This window comes from Oncorhynchus mykiss, chromosome 3 (genome assembly GCF_057628025.1).
Source record: "Oncorhynchus mykiss isolate SJ-2025 chromosome 3, ASM5762802v1, whole genome shotgun sequence".
Lineage (NCBI taxonomy): Eukaryota > Metazoa > Chordata > Actinopteri > Salmoniformes > Salmonidae > Oncorhynchus > Oncorhynchus mykiss.
Window position 1 is genome coordinate 84490781 of NC_143024.1, and position 20307 is coordinate 84511087.

The 20307-nt window shown below is 44.9% G+C and overlaps 1 protein-coding gene across 2 annotated transcripts in view; it reads left to right on the forward strand.

Annotated features, from left to right (window-relative positions):
* LOC110504700 (alpha-1,3-mannosyl-glycoprotein 4-beta-N-acetylglucosaminyltransferase A) overlaps window positions 1-20307 on the forward strand; it is a 73842-nt gene that overhangs the window by 32957 nt on the left and 20578 nt on the right. For both annotated transcript variants that reach the window (XM_036975100.2, XM_090230329.1), the window contains exons 4-6: window positions 14127-14260; window positions 15054-15100; window positions 15325-15438. In XM_036975100.2, coding sequence (XP_036830995.1) covers window positions 14127-14260; window positions 15054-15100; window positions 15325-15438 — 295 coding nt within the window. The remainder of the gene's footprint in view (window positions 1-14126; window positions 14261-15053; window positions 15101-15324; window positions 15439-20307) is intronic.

Consider the following 20307-nt stretch of genomic DNA (forward strand, 5'->3'; position numbering starts at 1 on the left):
CTTCGCCCCAGCCTGAGGTTCTGAGCGCTCTGGACCAGGTTTTCATCAAGGATCTCTCTGTTCTTTGCTCTGTTCATCTTTGCCTCAATCCTGACTAGTCTCCCAGTCCCTGCCGCTGAAAAATACCCCCACCACATGATGTTGCCACCACCATGCTTCACCCTAGGGATGGTGCCAGGTTTCCCCAGACGTGACGCTTGGCATTCAGGCCAAAGTGTTGAATCTTGGTTTCATCAGACCAGATAATCTTGATTCTCATTGTCTGACAGTCTTTAGGTGCCTTTTTGCAAACTCCAAGTTGGCTGTCATGTGCCTTTTACTGAGGAGTGGCTTCCATCTGGTCACTCTACCATAAAGGCCTGATTGGTGGTGTGCTGCAGAGATGGTTGTCCTTCTGGAAGATTCTTCCATTTCCACATTGGAATTCTGGAGCTCTGTCAGAGGGACCATCAGGTTCTTGGTCACCTCCCTGACCAAGGCCCTTCTCCCCCATTACTCAGTTTGGCCAGGCGGCCAGCTCTAGGAAGAGTCTTGGTAGTTCCAAACTTCTTCCATTTAAGAATGATGGAGGAATGATGGGGACCTTCAATGCAGCAGAAATGTTTTGGTACCCGTCCCCAGATCTGTGCCTCGACACAATCCCGTCTCTGAGCCCTACAGACAATTCCTTCAACCTCATGGCTTGGTTTTTGCTCTGACATGCACTGTCAACTGTGGGACCTTATACAGACGGGTGTGTGCCTTTCTCAATCATGTCCAATCAATTGAATTTACCACAAGTGGACTCCAATCAAGTTGTAGAAACATCTCAAGGATGATCAATGGAAATAAGGTATTTCATAATTTTTTTACAATTTTTATTAAGTTTGCAAAAACAATTCTAAAACCTGTTTTCGCTTTGTCATTATGGGGTATTGTGGGTAGATTGAGGTAAAATAATTATTTTAATCCATTTTAGAATAAGGCTGTAACGTAAGAAAATGTGGAAAAAGTCAAGGGTCTGAATACTTTCCCAATGCACTGTATATAGTTGTTTTTTTTACAAAGTGGGAAAAATATTTGTTTTATTTAAATGTTTTTAATAATATCGCTAGCAACAACATTTGAAAAGAGGAGAATACCTTCTTTCTAATGATGTCAATTTTACTTCTCAACTCCTAGTTTTGAGAAAATGATACTCATCGTAGCCAATTACGCTCACTGGAGTATCTGACACCACGTTAATGGAATTACACTGTGACCATTGAATTCAAAGTTTTAACAAATCATTCAACTCTATGCACACGTATTACTTTGACATTTATTGGAAATACTGTGCAGATGCAAAGTTTGGCAACAGAATAAAACTGAGTGAGATTTGTGTCTGAGCTGTTCTTCATGTAAATGTTCTGTGGAAATGTTTAAAGGCCCAGTGCAGTCAAAAACATCATTTGCTGTATTTTAAATATATTTCAACACTGAGGTTGGAATAATACTGTGAAATTGTAAAAATGATGATAATGCCCTTTTAGTGCAAGAGCTGCTGTGGTGGGATGGAGTTTTGACCTGCTTGGTGACATCATCTGGCAATAAATTAGTTAATAGACCGGTAAGAAAGAGTTCCAAACCTCTCTGCCAATAACCGCTAGTTTTCAGTTTTCCCCTCTCCCAGACTGTTTTATCTAAATTCTTGCTTGAGAAATGACTCCTTGCTTCTTTCTTTTTGACCATTTTCAAATCAAATCAATTCAAATGTATTTATATAGCCATTCTTACATCCGCTGATATCTCAAAGTGCTGTACAGAAATCCAGCCTAAAACCCCAAAACCCCAAACAGCAAGCAATGCAGGTGTAGAAGCACCTAGGAAAAACTCCCTAGAAAGGCCAAAACCTAGGAAGAAACCTAGAGAGGAACCAGGCTATGAGGGGTGGCCAGTCCTCTTCTGGCTGTGCCGGGTGGAGATTATAACAGAACATGGCCAAGATGTTCAAATGTTCATAAATGACCAGCATGGTCAAATAATAATAATCACAGTAGTTGTCAAGGGTGCAGCAAGTCAGCACCTCAGGAGTAAATGTCAGTTGACTTTTCATTACCGATCATTAAGAGTATCTCTACCACACCTGCTGTCTCCAGAGAGTTGAAAACAGCAGGTCTGGGACAGGTAGCACATCCGGTGAACAGGTCAGGATTCCATAGCCGCAGGCAGAACAGTTGAAACTGGAGCAGCAGCACGACCAGGTGGACTGGGGACAGCAGCCTTGGTTTCTCAAATGATTGCCTCGCCTGGTTCACCAACTACTTCTCTGATAGAGTTCAGTGTGTCAAATCGGAGGGTCTGTTGTCCGGACCTCTGGCAGTCTCTATGGGGGTGCCACAGGGTTCAATTCTTGGACCGACTCTCTTCTCTGTATACATCAATGAGGTCGCTCTTGCTGCTGGTGAGTCTCTGATCCACCTCTACGCAGACGACACCATTCTGTATACTTCTGGCCCTTCTTTGGACACTGTGTTAACAACCCTCCAGGCAAGCTTCAATGCCATACAACTCTCCTTCCGTGGCCTCCAATTGCTCTTAAATACAAGTAAAACTAAATGCATGCTCTTCAACCGATCGCTACCTGCACCTACCCGCCTGTCCAACATCACTACTCTGGACGGCTCTGACTTAGAATACGTGGACAACTACAAATACTTAGGTGTCTGGTTAGACTGTAAACTCTCCTTCCAGACCCATATCAAACATCTCCAATCCAAAGTTAAATCTAGAATTGGCTTCCTATTTCGCAACAAAGCATCCTTCACTCATGCTGCCAAACATACCCTTGTAAAACTGACCATCCTACCAATCCTCGACTTTGGCGATGTCATTTACAAAATAGCCTCCAATACCCTACTCAACAAATTGGATGCAGTCTATCACAGTGCAATCCGTTTTGTCACCAAAGCCCCATATACTACCCACCATTGCGACCTGTACGCTCTCGTTGGCTGGCCCTCGCTTCATACTCGTCGCCAAACCCACTGGCTCCATGTCTACAAGACCCTGATAGGTAAAGTCCCCCCTTATCTCAGCTCGCTGGTCACCATTGCATCTCCCACCTGTAGCACACGCTCCAGCAGGTATATCTCTCTAGTCACCCCCAAAACCAATTCTTTCTTTGGCCGCATCTCTTTCCAGTTCTCTGCTGCCAATGACTGGAACGAACTACAAAAATCTCTGAAACTGGAAACACTTATCTCCCTCACTAGCTTTAAGCACCAACTGTCAGAGCAGCTCACAGATTACTGCACCTGTACATAGCCCACCTATAATTTAGCCCAAACAACTACCTCTTTCCCAACTGTATTTAATTTATTTATTTATTTTGCTCCTTTGCACCCCATTATTTTTATTTCTACTTTGCACATTCTCCCATTGCAAAACTACCATTCCAGTGTTTTACTTGCTATATTGTATTTACCTTGCCACCATGGCCTTTTTGCCTTTACCTCCCTTCTCACCTCATTTGCTCACATTGTATATAGACTTGTTTATACTGTATTATTGACTGTATGTTTGTTTTACTCCATGTGTAACTCTGTGTCGTTGTATGTGTCGAACTGCTTTGCTTTATCTTGGCCAGGTCGCAGTTGTAAATGAGAACTTGTTCTCAACTTGCCTACCTGGTTAAATAAAGGTAAAATAAATAAATAAATAAATAAAAATGTCAGGTAGTCCTCAGGCATGTTCCTAGGGCTCAGGTCCTCCGAGAGAGAGAAAGAAAGAGAGAATTAGAGAGAGCATACTTAAATTCACACAGGACACCGGATAAGACAGGAGAAGTACTCCAGATATAACAAACTGACCCTAGCCCCCGACACATAAACTACTGCAGCATAAATACTGGAGGCTGAGACTGGAGGGGTCAGGAGACACTGTGGCCCCATTCGATGATACCCCCGGACAGGGCCAATTTTAATTGTAAACAATTACGTTAAGTTGCTTAATTGTTACCCAGAAATGATTTGATGTTGAGATTAAAATGGCTGCATTGTACGTTTTAAAAGCAGTCCTTGTGCATAGAGTTCTATGTTCTGAAATCAATGGTTTTTGTTTGGAATACATTTGTTTAAGTGAGTCTTAGCGTTATTCCATTATCTTTGAAAAGCACCTGCGAATAGGCTACCAGCGAGGCAAGTGCCGCTGGCTGCTGGAATGCTTTTTTGTGACTTGGACATACATTTTTGCCAACACATGGCTAACTTTTGTTTAACCAGCTAAACAGCTACTCTTTGCAAAAATGTGTTTTGAAATGTTGATTACTTCTTCTTGCCATTTATCATTCACCTGATGACATGATGTATGACGGGGTCCCTGGGTTGCCGGTTTGCCTGGGAGGGGTTCCCTGGACAAGGACTGGTTGAAAACCCCAGGTATAAAAGGATTGGATTGCCATGTATCCTTATATTTGAGTGTCATGCACTAGCCTAGCTAGCAGATAGCATGGGGGAGCTGATAGCCTTCAGGTCCATTCAGCACCACTGGTGCACCACTCACACACAATACTCTTCTCTATCTCTACTAGGCCTTTCTACACACACACACACACACACACACACACACACACACACACACACAGGTCAGTTGGTCCATTCTGTCTCTGTGCGGAAGTCAGATCACCATTTTCTTGTCTGTCAGAGGCACAGATGGATATTATAATCAGGGTTCTTTTCTGAAGGGGTTGAGGGATGGCATAAGAAGTCCCCCCTCCCCTCCCTTTAGCTTCTTGTATTTTCTGTCTCACTGTCTCCCTCCCCCCTCTCTCTCTCCCTCGGTCACACTCTCTCCATCCCTCCATCATCAGTCTGTCGGTCACACTCTCTCCATCCCTCCATCATCAGTCTGTCTATCTCCATCCCTCCATCATCAGTCTGTCGGTCACACTCTCTCCATCCCTCCATCATCAGTCTGTCTGTCTCCATCCCTCCATCATCAGTCTGTCTGTCTCCATCCCTCCATCATCAGTCTGTCTGTCTCCATCCCTCCATCATCAGTCTGTCTGTCTCCATCCCTCCATCATCAGTCTGTCTGTCTCCATCCCTCCATCATCAGTCTGTCTGTCTCCATCCCTCCATCATCAGTCTGTGTCACAATCTCCCTTTTTTTCTTCCTCTCAAATTGAATGTCAATGTAAGGGCTCTGTTGTCATGGGAAACACATGTTTACATTGCCAAAGCAAGTGAAATGGATAAACAAAAGTGAAATAAACAATAAAACATTTACAGTAAACTTTACAGTTCCAAAAGTTCTCTCTGCCTCTTATTCACTCTTTTCTTTCTCTCTCTGTCGTTCCCACTCTCTCCTTTCATCCACGACCTACTTTCCTGGTTCTATGTGTGTCTCTGTGCTGGCTGGAGAGACACAAAGCAAACTGAGGACCGATTCTCCACGCTGCACAGATCACACTCCACCATTCTGACACTTTCATTCTCTCTATCTCTCCTCCTTCACTCATTCATTCACTCTCTTTCAGTCTGTTTATTGTGCCTCCCTCTTCCCCCATGTTTTCCAATGTTTGTCTCTAGAGCTAGCCCCATAATAGAGATTAAACACACACACTCCCTGTTGTTCTCACTTCTGGTGTGGTTGGATATTTTTTGGAGGGGCAAAGCAAATATATGCAAATATTTTCCTGGTTTTTTTGCCCTCTAATTTGAATATTTTGAAAGACAAACATCTCCGGTCTAAGATGAGAAAGATATGGAGGGAGGGAAGGTGTGTTTGTGCAGGAGAGCAGAATAGACGTGGTCCTCCCTTTCTCTCCAGCAAGACTGAGAAGCAGAGAAACACACTAGTGTTGTCACGATACAAACGTTTCACTAACGATACCCTACTAAGCCAGGTATCACGATACAAACGTTTCACTAACGATACCCTACCAAGCCAGGTATCACGATACAAACGTTTCACTAACGATACCCTACCAAGCCAGGTATCACGATACAAACGTTTCACTAACGATACAATACCAAGCAAGGTATCACGATACAAACGTTTCACTAACGATACCCTACCAAGCCAGGTATCACGATACAAACGTTTCACTAACGATACCCTACCAAGCCAGGTATCACGATACAAACGTTTCACTAACGATACAATACCAAGCAAGGTATCACGATACAAACGTTTCACTAACGATACCCTACCAAGCCAGATATCACGATACAAACGTTTCACTAACGATACCCTACCAAGCCAAGTATCACGATACAAACGTTTCACTAACGATACAATACCAAGCAAGGTATCACGATACAAACGTTTCACTAACGATACAATACCAAGCCAGGTATCACGATACAAACGTTTAACTAACGATACCCTACCAAGCCAGGTATCACGATACAAACGTTTCACTAACGATACAATACCAAGCAAGGTATCACGATACAAACGTTTCACTAACGATACAATACCAAGCCAGGTATCACGATACAAACGTTTCACTAACGATACCCTACCAAGCCAGGTATCACGATGCAAACGTTTCACTAACGATACCCTACCAAGCCAGGTATCACGATACAAACGTTTCACTAACGATACCCTACCAAGCCAGGTATCACGATGCAAACGTTTCACTAACGATACCCTACCAAGCCAGGTGTCACGACACAAACGTTTCACTAACGATACCCTACCAAGCCAGGTATCACGATACAAACGTTTCACTAACGATACCCTACCAAGCCAGGTATCACGATACAAACGTTTCACTAACGATACCCTACCAAGCCAGGTGTCACGACACAAACGTTTCACTAACGATACCCTACCAAGCCAGGTATCACGATACAAACGTTTCACTAACGATACCCTACCAAGCCAGGTATCACGATACAAACGTTTCACTAACGATACCCTACCAAGCCAGGTGTCACGATACAAACGTTTCACTAACGATACCCTACCAAGCCAGGTGTCACGACACCACTGGGGGGGAAAGTGTCCTGTTCGCCCCGTCCCCTGACATTTGTTCCCATTTTCTAAATGTTATGCGCATCTGCTACCCAGAAACTGTCACTGATAGTCACACTTCTACTCAATACAACACATTGAATTTAACTTCACACTCTATAATAGAATACTGCATAAAATGACTGATATGCTCATATTTGCACAGGCCCACCTGTGATGTGGCTGGAGGAATGGGAGGAAGGAATATACCATTGTATATCATTGTGTCAATAAGGAGAAAACACTGCATGAAACCACCTGTACTGTTCAGTTAAGACACACACACTCTCCCTCATAAACAGTCAGACACATGTAACAGGGTTGGTTATGTTTCCACTTGCCTCTAAAGAAAGGTGTATTTAATGTTCAAGCATTCTTATTGGTTGGTTCAACTCTGATGACAATAAGGCGTGTTGTGATTGGCCCCGCTTGCAGATAGGGGGAGATCGCGAACGTCAGGTCTTCCCAGTATGAAAATGTGTTGCAAGGGGTAGGTCACGTTCTGAATACTGTTTTCTATTTTCTATTTTACAATGTGTACAAGTTTATTTATACATGTGTGGGTATATGGTACCTGTTAGGGATTGAGGGGCTTTCTGGGATGTGCTTGGGCATATGATTGCTGTAAATAAGTGTGTTGGCTAGCATACATAAGCCCACTGCTAACACAGTTGTCTTCATGCTACAGATTTTACCATCTACAGCCATCAACACCGTTCAGCCCTGCACAACTAACCTGCTGTTTCCTATTTAACAACAGGAATTTACACATGTTATATTTTGTATTGTATATTTCTATTCTTTACACCCAGTATGAAAATGTGATGCAAGGGCAACAGAAATAAATGATGCTCAACTGGGACCACTGGTTGATGTGATTTATTTGGACAAAACACAACGCAAGGAGAGTACGATTTACATTTGTTACACACACACACACACACACACTCCCTTATAAACACTCAGACACACACTCCCTTATAAACACTCAGACACACACTCCCTTATAAACACTCAGACACACACTCCCTCATAAAGACAGACTCTCCCTCCCTCATAAAGACAGAGACTCTCCCTCCCTCTCTTTCCCCCAAACACGTACACACACTGTTCCCAACTTTTAAAGCTTTAGGCCCCAAATAGAATGTAAGGAGCACCAAAAATATATTTTTTATTTTTTATACTTTAGGCTTCCATTAGGCCTATAAGAAACTTTTGAAACACATCTCATGAGAAGCACATTTTCATAGACCTACTGTCAAGTTACCAGGTTGTGAGCTAGCTAGGTAACATGACTGAACAAAGTTGTTTGTTATCAAACCAATAATTAGTGTCCGGGATTAGTTTAAAAACGTCCCTCGACATGGTGTGTGAAATATCAAACGCCTGCGACATCACGCAGAGAGAACAAAAGGTATCTCCGGTAATATGGGTGATATTTTTTACCGTTTGAGATCGAGACGTTTTCTTTCCTGTAAAGCTACAGACAAGCCTCTTGTAAAACGGGGTTTCCTCTCAGCGTGACGGTGAATTTGCAAAGCCTATCAGACTAACCTGTACGCTCCGTTTAAGGCCCTAACTCACTCAGCTCCCTGCCTAGCAATAAGGATGCAATGTTTAACGATAAGGAGGAGACCACCCAAAGTGGGGTCTGTATACTACCATGGGTGGAATCATGTCTTTGTCTGTTCAGTTGTTCGATCCTTTGGGATCTTCGTTTAAAGAAGAGATCCCTGGGCCTGTTGTGTCAGTGTGGGACAAATGGAGTGATATGTCTGTAGTATTTCAGTGTGGTGTGGTTTTCAGGGGATCACCCCCTCTAAGGAAGATAATAGTCTGTATTCCCTATTCTACTCTCTCTCTCCCTCCCTCCCTTCAGGACACAGAATACAACTGATAGCCAGGAGTATAACAATAGCTGCTGTCTCATCTCTCTCTCTCTCTCTCTCTCTCACCTCTGTCTCTCTCTCTCCCTCTCTCTCTCTCTCTCTCTCTCTCTCTCTCTCTCTCTCTCACCTCTGTCTCTCTCTCTCCCTCTCTCTCTCTCTCTCTCTCTCTCTCTCTCTCTCTCTCTCTGTCTCTCTCGCTCTCTCTGTCTCTCTCTCTCTCTCTCTCACCTCTCTCTCCCTCTCTCTCTATCTCTCTCTCTCTCTCTCACCTCTCTCTCCCTCTCTCTCTCTCTCTCTCTCTCTCTCTCTCTGTCTCTCTCGCTCTCTCTGTCTCTCTCGCTCTCTCTCTCTCTCTCTCCTCTCTGTCTCTCTCGCTCTCTCTCTCTCTCTCTCTCTGTCTCTCTCGCTCTCTCTGTCTCTCTCGCTCTCTCTCTCTCTCTCTGTCTCTCTCGCTCTCTCTCTCTCTCTCTCTCTCTCTCTCTCTCTCTCTGTCTCTCTCTCTCTCTCTCTCTCTCTCTCTCTCTCTCTCTCTCTCTCTCTCTCTCTCTCTCACCTCTCTCTCTCTCTCTCTCTCTCTCTCTCACCTCTCTCTCTCTGTCTCATCTCTCTCTCTCTCTCTCTCTCTCTCTCTGTCTCAATTAAATTTCAATATAAGGGCTTCATTGGCACGGAAAACATATGTTAACATTGGCCAAAGCAAGTGAAATAAACAAAAATCAACTGTAACTATTAAACTCATAAAGTTCCAAAAGAACAAAGACATTTCAAATGTCATATTATGTATATATACAGTGTTGTAACGATGTGCAAATAGTACAAAATGGAAAATAAATGAACATAAATATGGGTTGTATTTACAATGGTGTTTGTTCTTTCCAGTTGTTTTCTCATGATTTGGTTAGGTCTAATTGTGTTGCTGTCCTGGGGCTCTGTGGGGTGTGTTTGTGTTTGTGAACAGAGACCCAGAACCAGCTTGCTTAGTGGACTCTTCTCCAGGTTCATCTCTCTGTAGGTGATGGCTTTGTTATGGAAGGTTTGGGAATCGCTTCCTTTTAGGTAGTTTTAGAATTGAACGTCTCTTTTCAGGATTTTGATCGTTAGCGGGTATCGACCTAATTCTGCTCTGCATGCATTATTTGGTGTTCTACGTTGTACACTGAGGATATTTTTGCAGAATTCTGCGTGCAGAGTCTCAATTTGGTGTTTGTCCCATTTTGTGAAGTCTTGGTTGGTGAGCGGACCCCAGACCTCACAACCATAAAGGGCAATGGGTTCTATATCTGATTTAAGTATTTTTAGCCAAATCCTAATTGGTATGTTGAAATGTATGTTCCTTTTGATGGCATAGAATGCCCTTCTTGCCTTGTCTCTCAGATCGTTCACAGTTTTGGGGAAGTTACCTGTGGCGCTGATGTTTAGGCCAAGGTATGTATAGTTTTTTTGTGTGCTCTAGGGCAATGGTGTCTAGATAGAATTTGTATTTGTGGTCCTGGCAACTGGACCTTTTTTGCAACACCATTATTTTTGTCTTACTGAAATGTACTGTCAGGGCCCAGGTCTGACAGAATCTGTGCAGAATATCTAGGTGCTGCTGTAGGCCCTCCTTTACTGGGGACAGAAGCACCAGGTCATCAGCAAACAGTTGACATTTGTGACTCACAACCTGAGTCCAAATGGCTTCACACCAGTATAATAGTATACTTTATACTATTACACATGCACTTATCACATAGTAATTCATACATAAGTTAAGGCCATGCAACCTGAGTTGAAACCGGAATGATTCATAATTATTATTTTTTTATAAATAAAGTTCAGTACTGTAGATAAACAGATGCATGTGCCATATATTTATGTGGTGGACATGTGATACAGTCACATGATATTGTTGGGGTATGTCACAAAATCACGTTATGATCACACATCAATATTAATTTTATATATCAATATTTTGCTTCGTCTTGCTAAGAGGATGGTCTCTACAGAAGGTGTAAACGGTACAGCCAACTGGTTACTTGCATAGTAGTAATATCAGAAATAGATAGTGTCAATATAAATAACATATACATTATGTTCGAGAACGATATCAGTGATAGACGAGGTAGTTATATACATACAATCAGGGATAAAGTGGCTGAGCAGCAGGATAAATAATAAACAGTAGCAGTAACGTATGGCGTGTGTGTTAGGGGAGAGTCATGTGAATAGAGGCACTGCAGATAGTGCCGTCCAAACCACTCATGAACAAGGGAATCTATATTCGGAGAGCCTGTTTCTGTCCTGCCCTTGACTTTGGTGCAGGGCATGTGATGTCCATAGCCTCTTCGTCGCAAAACTCCCTGAGCTTCTCAAAAATACTTGTCTAGCTGTGTCCAGTCCAGGTGGCGCTTTTACAGGCAGACCATCTATGGGAGGAAAGATGTCAGCGTTGTGCAGCAGTTGAAACCTGGTCCCGACAGTCCGAACGCTCCTTGGCGACGACACCAGGCTCCAGAGCATCGAAGCTGTAAAACAGAAAACAATAAATCTGAAGACATTATAACTGCACAACATCAATTCACCTCACAAGTTTAGATAATAAGAATAACCTCATAACTTAAGTCATTTTTTACCTGAAGTGCTGGTACTGCTTGATCTGTGGCAGCGGCCTGAAGTACAGAGCTGGTGGTGTTGTCAGCCATAGCTTTCCACCAGCACCGTACCAGCCTCCAGTCCAACCAGCTGTGGGATGTTGACCTCTGTCTCAGTGCTGTCCTTCACAACAACAGCAGTCTCAGATAAAGTGTTCACTCTGGTCTTTCTGAAGGGCTAACTTGATGAGGCCAAAGCACCAGTCACCACAAACTTGGTGTGGCCTGTGATCAGGAAGTGAAGGTCCAGACTGTGGTGGAGCCAGGCACAATACCAGAGCACAAACTTGTTCTTGTTTTATCCACTGCAGTTATCACAATTCAGGTCCACACATTGTTTTCCACACGTGTTTTCCCACCTCCGTAGCTGGTGAAGAAATGGTGCATGTAGTTGATGACTGCGCTGCTGCCTTTGCTTGGTCCAGCTCTCTTTTTGATGGCTGTGGGACTAGTAGATTAGAGTCAGGCGTGTTCTACTGATTGATGCTGAAAGACAAACTCCAGATGCATTATTATACCATCGATGCAAAATGGCCTTCTGAGAGATCACTACACACAGTTCATACAGGTAATGTTAGCTACTGTAGCTAGCCAGCCATCTCATGACAGTTGGCTAGCTAACTGCAAGCTTTAACTAGCAATACAAACCGATTGTCATATCTAGCTAAAGTTAACTAATAGGTTCAATATTAGCTAGCTAACATTAGGCTATAACTAGCAATGCATAATGGCATTCTGAGAAAACATCACTAACGTTACATACACCTCATACACATAACTTAACGTTAGCTAGCAAGCCAGCCACTCAGCTAACATTAGCTAGCTAACAGCAAGCTTTAACTTGGGATATTTTGTTTAGACATGTCACGTTAAGGTTAGCTAGTTAAAAAATTAACTATACTCCCAATCCATAGAGTAACGTTACTAGCCATACAAACCAATTGTCATAGCAACCAAATAACGTTAGGTTTAATGTTAGTTAGCAAGCCAGCCATCGATCTCCAGCTGGCTAGCTAACAGCAAGCTTTTGCTTGCAATGAAAACAACTTTCTGACTAAATTAGAAACGTATAATATCTGAATCTGTAGCTAGATTCTTACCTGTATACATGGATGAAGGCTTCACGGCAGACTGCAAACCCTTTTATAAGACATCCTGTGTTGTTTCTGTTTAGTTTGCAAGCTGAACTGTGTGTAGTGATCTCTCAGAATGCCATTTTGAAATCCATCGATTGTATAATAATGCATCTGGAATTTGTCTTAGTTTGCACAGCTTGTTTGGCCCGTTGTTTTCCACTGATTCCAAAACGTGTTATTTTCAGAGTGAGAGAGAGAGTCAGCATTCATCGTCCAGAAAGTAGTCCATCACAACTTTTTCCCACTGACCTTTGTCGATAGCGCCTGATAAATTAAGGGCAGCAATGTTATTGAGAGCAGTAGCAACATATTTGCAGTTCTCCATGGCTAAAGTAAAATAAAAAAAATAAAAACTGCAGTAGAAAGGAATATCTAGCAGCTCATTTTATAGACCCCAAGATGCAACAAGACCAATCCAAACTCATCTCTCTGCATGTCCAGCCAACAATTGTATTCGTATTTACAGATGACATACATGTTTGATATTAAGGCACATGAAAGTTCACATGTTCGAGAAGGCATTTTGGCCAAAAAACGCATTTTGCTAAACATATTTTTTTACGTTCAAAAGGCTCTCCTGTGAAGTCGTGACTTGCGACACACGCCTAGTTTCCTGAATCGGGTCACATTTGACTTCAGATTCTAGTAGGGTGAGGCCGGGTGCTGCAGACTGTTCTAGTGCCTTCACCAATTTGTTGATATATATGTTGAAGAGGGTGGGGCTTTAGCTGCATCCCTGTCTCACCCCACGGCCCTGTGGAAATAAATGTGTGTGTTTTGTTGCCAATTTTAACCGCACACTTGTTATTTGTGTACATGGATTTTATAATATCATATGTTTTACCCCCAACACCACTTTCCAACAATTTGTATAGCAGACCCTCATGCCAAATTGAGTCGCAAGCTTTTTTGAAATCAATAAAGCATGAGAATACTTTCTTTGTTTGTCAATTAGGGTGTGCAGGGTGAATACGTGGTTTGTCGTATGGTAATTAGGTAAAACGGCAATTTTGACATTTATTCAGTACATTGTTTTCACTGAGGAAATGTAGGAGTCTGCTATTAATGATAATGCAGAGGATTTCTCTCTCCCCCTCCCCCTCCCTCTCTCTTGCTCTCTTTCTTTCTTTCTTTCTGTCTTTCTCTCTCTTTCTTTCTTTATTTCTGTCTTTCTCTCTCTTTCTTTATCCCTCCCTCCCTCTCTTTCTCTCTCTCCCCCTCTAAATGTTTTCTCTCTCCCCCTTCCTCTCTTGCACTCTCTCCCCTTCAACTCTTTCCCTCCCTCCCTCCCACCAGTCTCTCTCTTTCTCTCTCTCCCTCTCCTACCTTTTCCTCAATTAAACTTCTGCCCTCCATTCATTGAAAATGTTTGTTTTCTTAAAATACAAAGCAACTTAGTTAACACATTTAACACGTTCTGTTCTCAGCCTGTGTGTTTTTGTGTTTCTTCCTCTATGGTCTTACCCTGGTCTTTTCATCTCCCCCAGTCTCCATGGTGATGGGTATTCCTACCGTAAAGCGTAAAGTGAAGTCGTACCTGGCTGAGACGCTACACTCGCTCATCAACAAGCTCTCACCTGAGGAGAAACATGACTGTGTCATCATTGTCTTTGTAGGAGAGGTGGGGGGAAACACACACATACACACACACATCCACCAGGGTTTCTCAAAAAAAAAATAGAAGAGAAATTTACCGTCCCCATATGCATTGGGTGCATAACCTGATTAGGGCGTCCACTCATGGTGCTCAGAATGAAACATCACATTGAGATTATGGTAATTCGTCTTGAAGATGTTAGAATAACTGTCCACATTTACTTTTCCTCAGACAACAAGACCAGTAACAAACAGAAAAATCACTAACCTGTCAATCTACTATCCACCATAGTAGAAAAGTTGACCTATTCTATTGATCAGCGTGTCGTTCTCTACGAGAAATAAATAGCCTTTTCTAAGCAGACTCTGGGACAGTTGTGGGACGATAGATCACAAATTCATACAACCAGTAGGCCTAGGCTACATCAAAACAGTGACACTGATGCAACAGACTTGGATTAGCTAACGCAACATGCCATTGGAACACATCAGTGATGGTTGCTGATAATAGGCCTCTGTACGCCTAGGTAGATATTCCATTAAACATCAGCCTGTTCTAGCTTCAATAGTCATTTACAACATTAACAATGTCTACACTGTCTTTCTGATCAATTTGATGTTATTTTAATGGACAATTTATTTTGCTTTTCTTTCAAAAACAAGGACATTTCTAAGTGACCCCAAACTTTTGAACGGTAGTGTAGCTCATTCTATTATTCTGGTTTCCATTTTTATTTTTTTGTGCCCAAACCCCTCACACACACACACACACACACACTGTGACATACAAATAATAACATTATTTTCTGTTTCTGCAGACGGACACAGAATACGTCCAAAGCGTGGTGACCGGACTGGAGAAAGAGTGAGTGACCTCACTTCCTGTCCCTAACCTCACCCAGCTTCCTGTCTTTGTGATGGCTGTTTCCTGTCTGATAATTCCCCTGACGGTTTAGAGAGAACAGAAGGAGAATAACAAATTGTTTGTGTATGTATGTGTGTGTGTGTGTGTGTGTGTGTGTGTGTGTGTGTGTGTGTGTGTGTGTGTGTGTGTGTGTGTGTGTGTGTGTGTCTGTCTATCTATCCCAGGTTTTCTATAGAGTTCAGTTCAGGTCTGTTGGAGGTGATCTCTCCTCCTGCCAGCTACTACCCTGATCTCAAAGACCTCAAAGAGACCTTCGGAGACTCCAGAGAGAGGGTCAGGTGAGGGGAAACACTCAGTAAAACAGACAGGATTTAAACAGGGCTCCAGACTTACATTTCCTCCTGGTGGCACTGCTGACACTTACGTTTCAGTTTGAAATGTTATACTATCAGGAGGTGAGTCTCGCTCATTACAGCAGCCGTCCCCACCAACACAGACAGGCAGGCACAACAGCTTTATTACAGGAATCATGAGGATAATGCACTGTTTACTGTTTATGTACTGTTTAACAAATTCATGGTTTTATCTGCCCCCAAAATAGAATGTTTTGATTAAAGTAACTAGGTAGAATGTGCACCTCGCACCAATTGCGACCAATAAAACATTGCACTCACAGCCAAGTCAAAGGGTCGCAAAATGCAACTAAATGGTCACAGCTTGGAGCGTCTGTCCCGTTCAGTCTGGAGCCCTGTCGTCTCCTCTGTCCCGTTCAGTCTGGAGCCCTGTCGTCTCCTCTGTCCCTTTCAGTCTGGAGCCCTGTCGTCTCCTCTGTCCCTTTCAGTCTGGAGCCCTGTCGTCTCCTCTGTCCCGTTCAGTCTGGAGCCCTGTCGTCTCCTCTGTCCCTTTCAGTCTGGAGCCCTGTCGTCTCCTCTGTCCCTTTCAGTCTGGAGCCCTGTCGTCTCCTCTGTCCCTTTCAGTCTGGAGCCCTGTCGTCTCCTCTGTCCCGTTCAGTCTGGAGCCCTGTCGTCTCCTCTGTCCCGATCAGTCTGGAGCCCTGTCGTCTCCCCTGTCCCGTTCAGTCTGGAGCCCTGTCGTCTCCTCTGTCCCGTTCAGTCTGGAGCCCTGTCGTCTCCTCTGTCCCGTTCAGTCTGGAGCCCTGTCGTCTCCTCTGTCCCGTTCAGTCTGGAGCCCTGTCGTCTCCCCTGTCCCGTTCAGTCTGGAGCCCTGTCGTCTCCTCTGTCCCTTTCAGTCTGGAGCCTCTGTCCCGTTCAGTCTGGAGCCCTGTCGTCTCCTCTGTCCCGTTCAGTCTGGAGCCCTGTCGTCTCCTCTGTCCCTTTCAGTCTGGAGCCCTGTCGTCTCCTCTGTCCCTTTCAGTCTGGAGCCCTGTCGTCTCCTCTGTCCCGTTCAGTCTGGAGCCCTGTCGTCTCCTCTGTCCCTTTCAGTCTGGAGCCCTGTCGTCTCCTCTGTCCCGTTCAGTCTGGAGCCCTGTCGTCTCCTCTGTCCCGATCAGTCTGGAGCCCTGTCGTCTCCCCTGTCCCGTTCAGTCTGGAGCCCTGTCGTCTCCTCTGTCCCGTTCAGTCTGGAGCCCTGTCGTCTCCTCTGTCCCGTTCAGTCTGGAGCCCTGTCGTCTCCTCTGTCCCGTTCAGTCTGGAGCCCTGTCGTCTCCCCTGTCCCGTTCAGTCTGGAGCCCTGTCGTCTCCTTTGTCCCGTTCAGTCTGGAGCCCTGTCGTCTCCTCTGTCCCGTTCAGTCTGGAGCCCTGTCGTCTCCTCTGTCCCTTTCAGTCTGGAGCCTCTGTCCCGTTCAGTCTGGAGCCCTGTCGTCTCCTCTGTCCCGTTCAGTCTGGAGCCCTGTCGTCTCCTCTGTCCCGTTCAGTCTGGAGCCCTGTCGTCTCCTCTGTCCCGATCAGTCTGGAGCCCTGTCGTCTCCTCTGTCCCGTTCAGTCTGGAGCCCTGTCGTCTCCTCTGTCCCGATCAGTCTGGAGCCCTGTCGTCTCCTCTGTCCCGTTCAGTCTGGAGCCCTGTCGTCTCCTCTGTCCCGTTCAGTCTGGAGCCCTGTCGTCTCCTCTGTCCCGTTCAGTCTGGAGCCCTGTCGTCTCCTCTGTCCCGTTCAGTCTGGAGCCCTGTCGTCTCCTCTGTCCCGTTCAGTCTGGAGCCCTGTCGTCTCCTCTGTCCCTTTCAGTCTGGAGCCCTGTCGTCTCCCCTGTCCCGTTCAGTCTAGAGCCCTGTCGTCTCCTCTGTCCCGTTCAGTCTGGAGCCCTGTCGTCTCCTCTGTCCCGTTCAGTCTGGAGCCCTGTCGTCTCCTCTGTCCCTATCAGAGGAAGTTTCTCCGCCTTTCATCTTCAATTGGTGACTAAAATTTCAAATAACGCCCAAACTCCGCCACTTTGGCACCTCTCCAGCCAAGCTCCCCTGCTCACACCCCAATGAAAATGACTTTGTTCTAGCTATTGTTCGTGGATGTGTCACGTCCGTTGGGCATTGCTAGTGACAGGATGGAGAGGAGAGAGGGATGAGCGGGATGGAGGAGTGGGCCAGGTACTCAGTATTCCACAGGCATCTCTCAAAGTGAGCTCAAGGTCGATTGCATTCCTCCCTCTCTCCCACCCTCCCCTTTTCCCTCCCTCCCACCCTCCCCATTTCCCTCTCTCCCTCCCATTATCCCTCTCTCCATCCCATTTTCCCTCTCTCCCTCCCATTTTCCCTCTCTCCCTCCCATTTTCCCTCCCATTTTCCCTCTCTCCCTCCCATTTTCCCTCTCTCCCTCCCATTTTCCCTCCCTCCCACCCTCCCCTTTTCCCTCCCACCCTCCCCTTTTCCCTCCCACCCTCCCCTTTTCCCTTTCTCCCTCCCATTTTCCCTCTCTCCCTCCCATTTCCCTCTCTCCCTCCCATTTTCCCTCTCTCCCTCCCATTTTCCCTCCCTCCCACCCTCCCCTTTTCCCTCCCGCCCTCCCCATTTCCCTCTCTCCCTCCCCATTTCCCTCTCTCCCTCCCCATTTCCCTCTCTCCCTCCCATTTTTCCTCTCTCCCTCCCATTTTCCCTCTCTCCCTCCCATTTTTCCTCTCTCCCTCCCATTTTCCCTCTCTCCCTCCCATTTTCCCTCCCTCCCACCCTCCCCTTTTCCCTCTCTCCCTCCCATTTTTCCTCTCTCCCTCCCATTTTCCCTCTCTCCCTCCCATTTTCCCTCTCTCCCTCCCATTTTCCCTCCCTCCCACCCTCCCCTTTTCCCTCTCTCCCTCCCCATTTCCCTCTCTCCCTCCCATTTTCCCTCTCTCCCTCCCCATTTCCCTCCCTCCCACCCTCCCCTTTTCCCTCTCACCCTCCCATGTTCCCTCACTCCTACATTCACTGCTGTTGGAACATCTTTGTCTTAAACTTCTGTACTTTTTTGGATAGTAGAACATGAAAATGGTTCAAATAGCACAATTCATTCAGACCCTTCTATTCAGCGGTACTGTGGTTAGGCCTAGGCTCCACCCAGTTTATCAAGAGGTTTACCATTCAAATAGATACAAACATCAGAGACAGCCATGAATACATTAATGAATAAATTAAACAAATCATACAATCATGTTGCCTTAACAACATAATGGTAATGATATTGAACTCAAAAGATGGCCATTGATTGAACAGAACAGCAGCTAGGTTTAACTGTCTGGATCAAGTACCATTCTGTGACCGGCTAATATGCCTTATTTTTTTGCCGTGGTATCGAGTATTGTGATACTAAACCTGGTATCGGTATCAAAGTGCTGGTATCGTGACAACACTACTCTCGCTCTATAATGATATCTTTCTTTCTTACTCTCTTTTCCTTTCTCTTCTTCTCTCTCCCTCCTCACTCTGTTTTATCTCTTTCCTCTGCACACCCCTCCCTCTGTCTGATCGATGTTGTCATATCATCCCTTCTCTCTCTCTCTCGCTCTTCTAGAAATGGTTTATCGCTTCCATTTGTTCTCTCTCCCTCTGTTTTCTCTGTCTTCCTCTCCCTCTGTCTCTTCCTCCCTCACACTCCATCACTCTGTGTCCCGTGACAAATTAGTGTTCATCCAACGAGACTGCACATCTGACAGCGTGTGCGTGCTCAGTGTGCTTTTTATTTATTTAAAAAGGCAAGTCCGTTAAGAACAAATTCTTATTTTCAATGACGGCCTAGGAACAATGGGTCAGGGCCTGTTAGCGTGTTAGCATCGGCCTGCTAACTGTCTGAATCGCCGTGGACCCATATGTTCACTTGGCTACGCATGCCTCTCTCTAATATCAATATGCCTTGTCCTGGTTATTGATTACTGTCTTATTTCACTGTAGAGCCTCTAGCCCTGCTCAATATGCCTTAACCAACCATGTTGTTCCACCTCCTACATATGCGATGACATCACCTGGTTTAAACGTCTCTAGAGACTATATCTCTCTCATCATTACTCAATGCCTAGGTTTACCTCCAATGTACTCTCTTCATACCATACCTTTGTCTGTACATTATGCCTTGAATCTATGCTATCGTGCCCAGAAACCTGCTCCTTTTACTCTCTGTTCTGAACGTGCTAGACGGCCAGTTCTTATATCCTTTAGCCGTACCCTTATCCTACTTATCCTACTTCTCCTCTGTTCTTCTGGTGATGTAGAGGTTAATCCAGGTCCTGCAGTGCCTAGCTCCACTCCCACTCCCCAGGTGCTCTCATTTGTTGACTTCTGTAACCGTAAAAGCCTTGGTTTCGTGCATGTTAACATTAGAAGCCTCCTCCCTAAGTTTGTTGTCTTAGCCGTGTCTGAATCCTGGCTTAGGAAAACCACCAAAAACCTTGAAATCTCCATCGCTAACTGTAACATTTTCCGCCAAGATAAAACTGCCAAAGGGCGCGGTGTTGCAATCTACTGCAAAGATAGCCTGCAGAGTTCTGTCTTACTATCCAAGTCTGTACCCAAACAATTCGATCTTCTACTTCTAAAAATGCACGTTTCCAGAAACAAGTCTCTCACTGTTGCCGCTTGCTATAGACCTCCCTCTGTCCCCAGCTGTGCCCTCGATACCATATGTGAATTGATTGCCCCCCATCTATCTTCTGAGCTCGTGCTACTAGATGACCTAAACTGGGACATGCTTAACACCCCGGCCATCCTACAATCCAAGCTTGATGCCCTCAATCTTACACAAATTATCAATGAACCTACCAGGTACAACTCCAAATCCGTAAACACGGGCACCC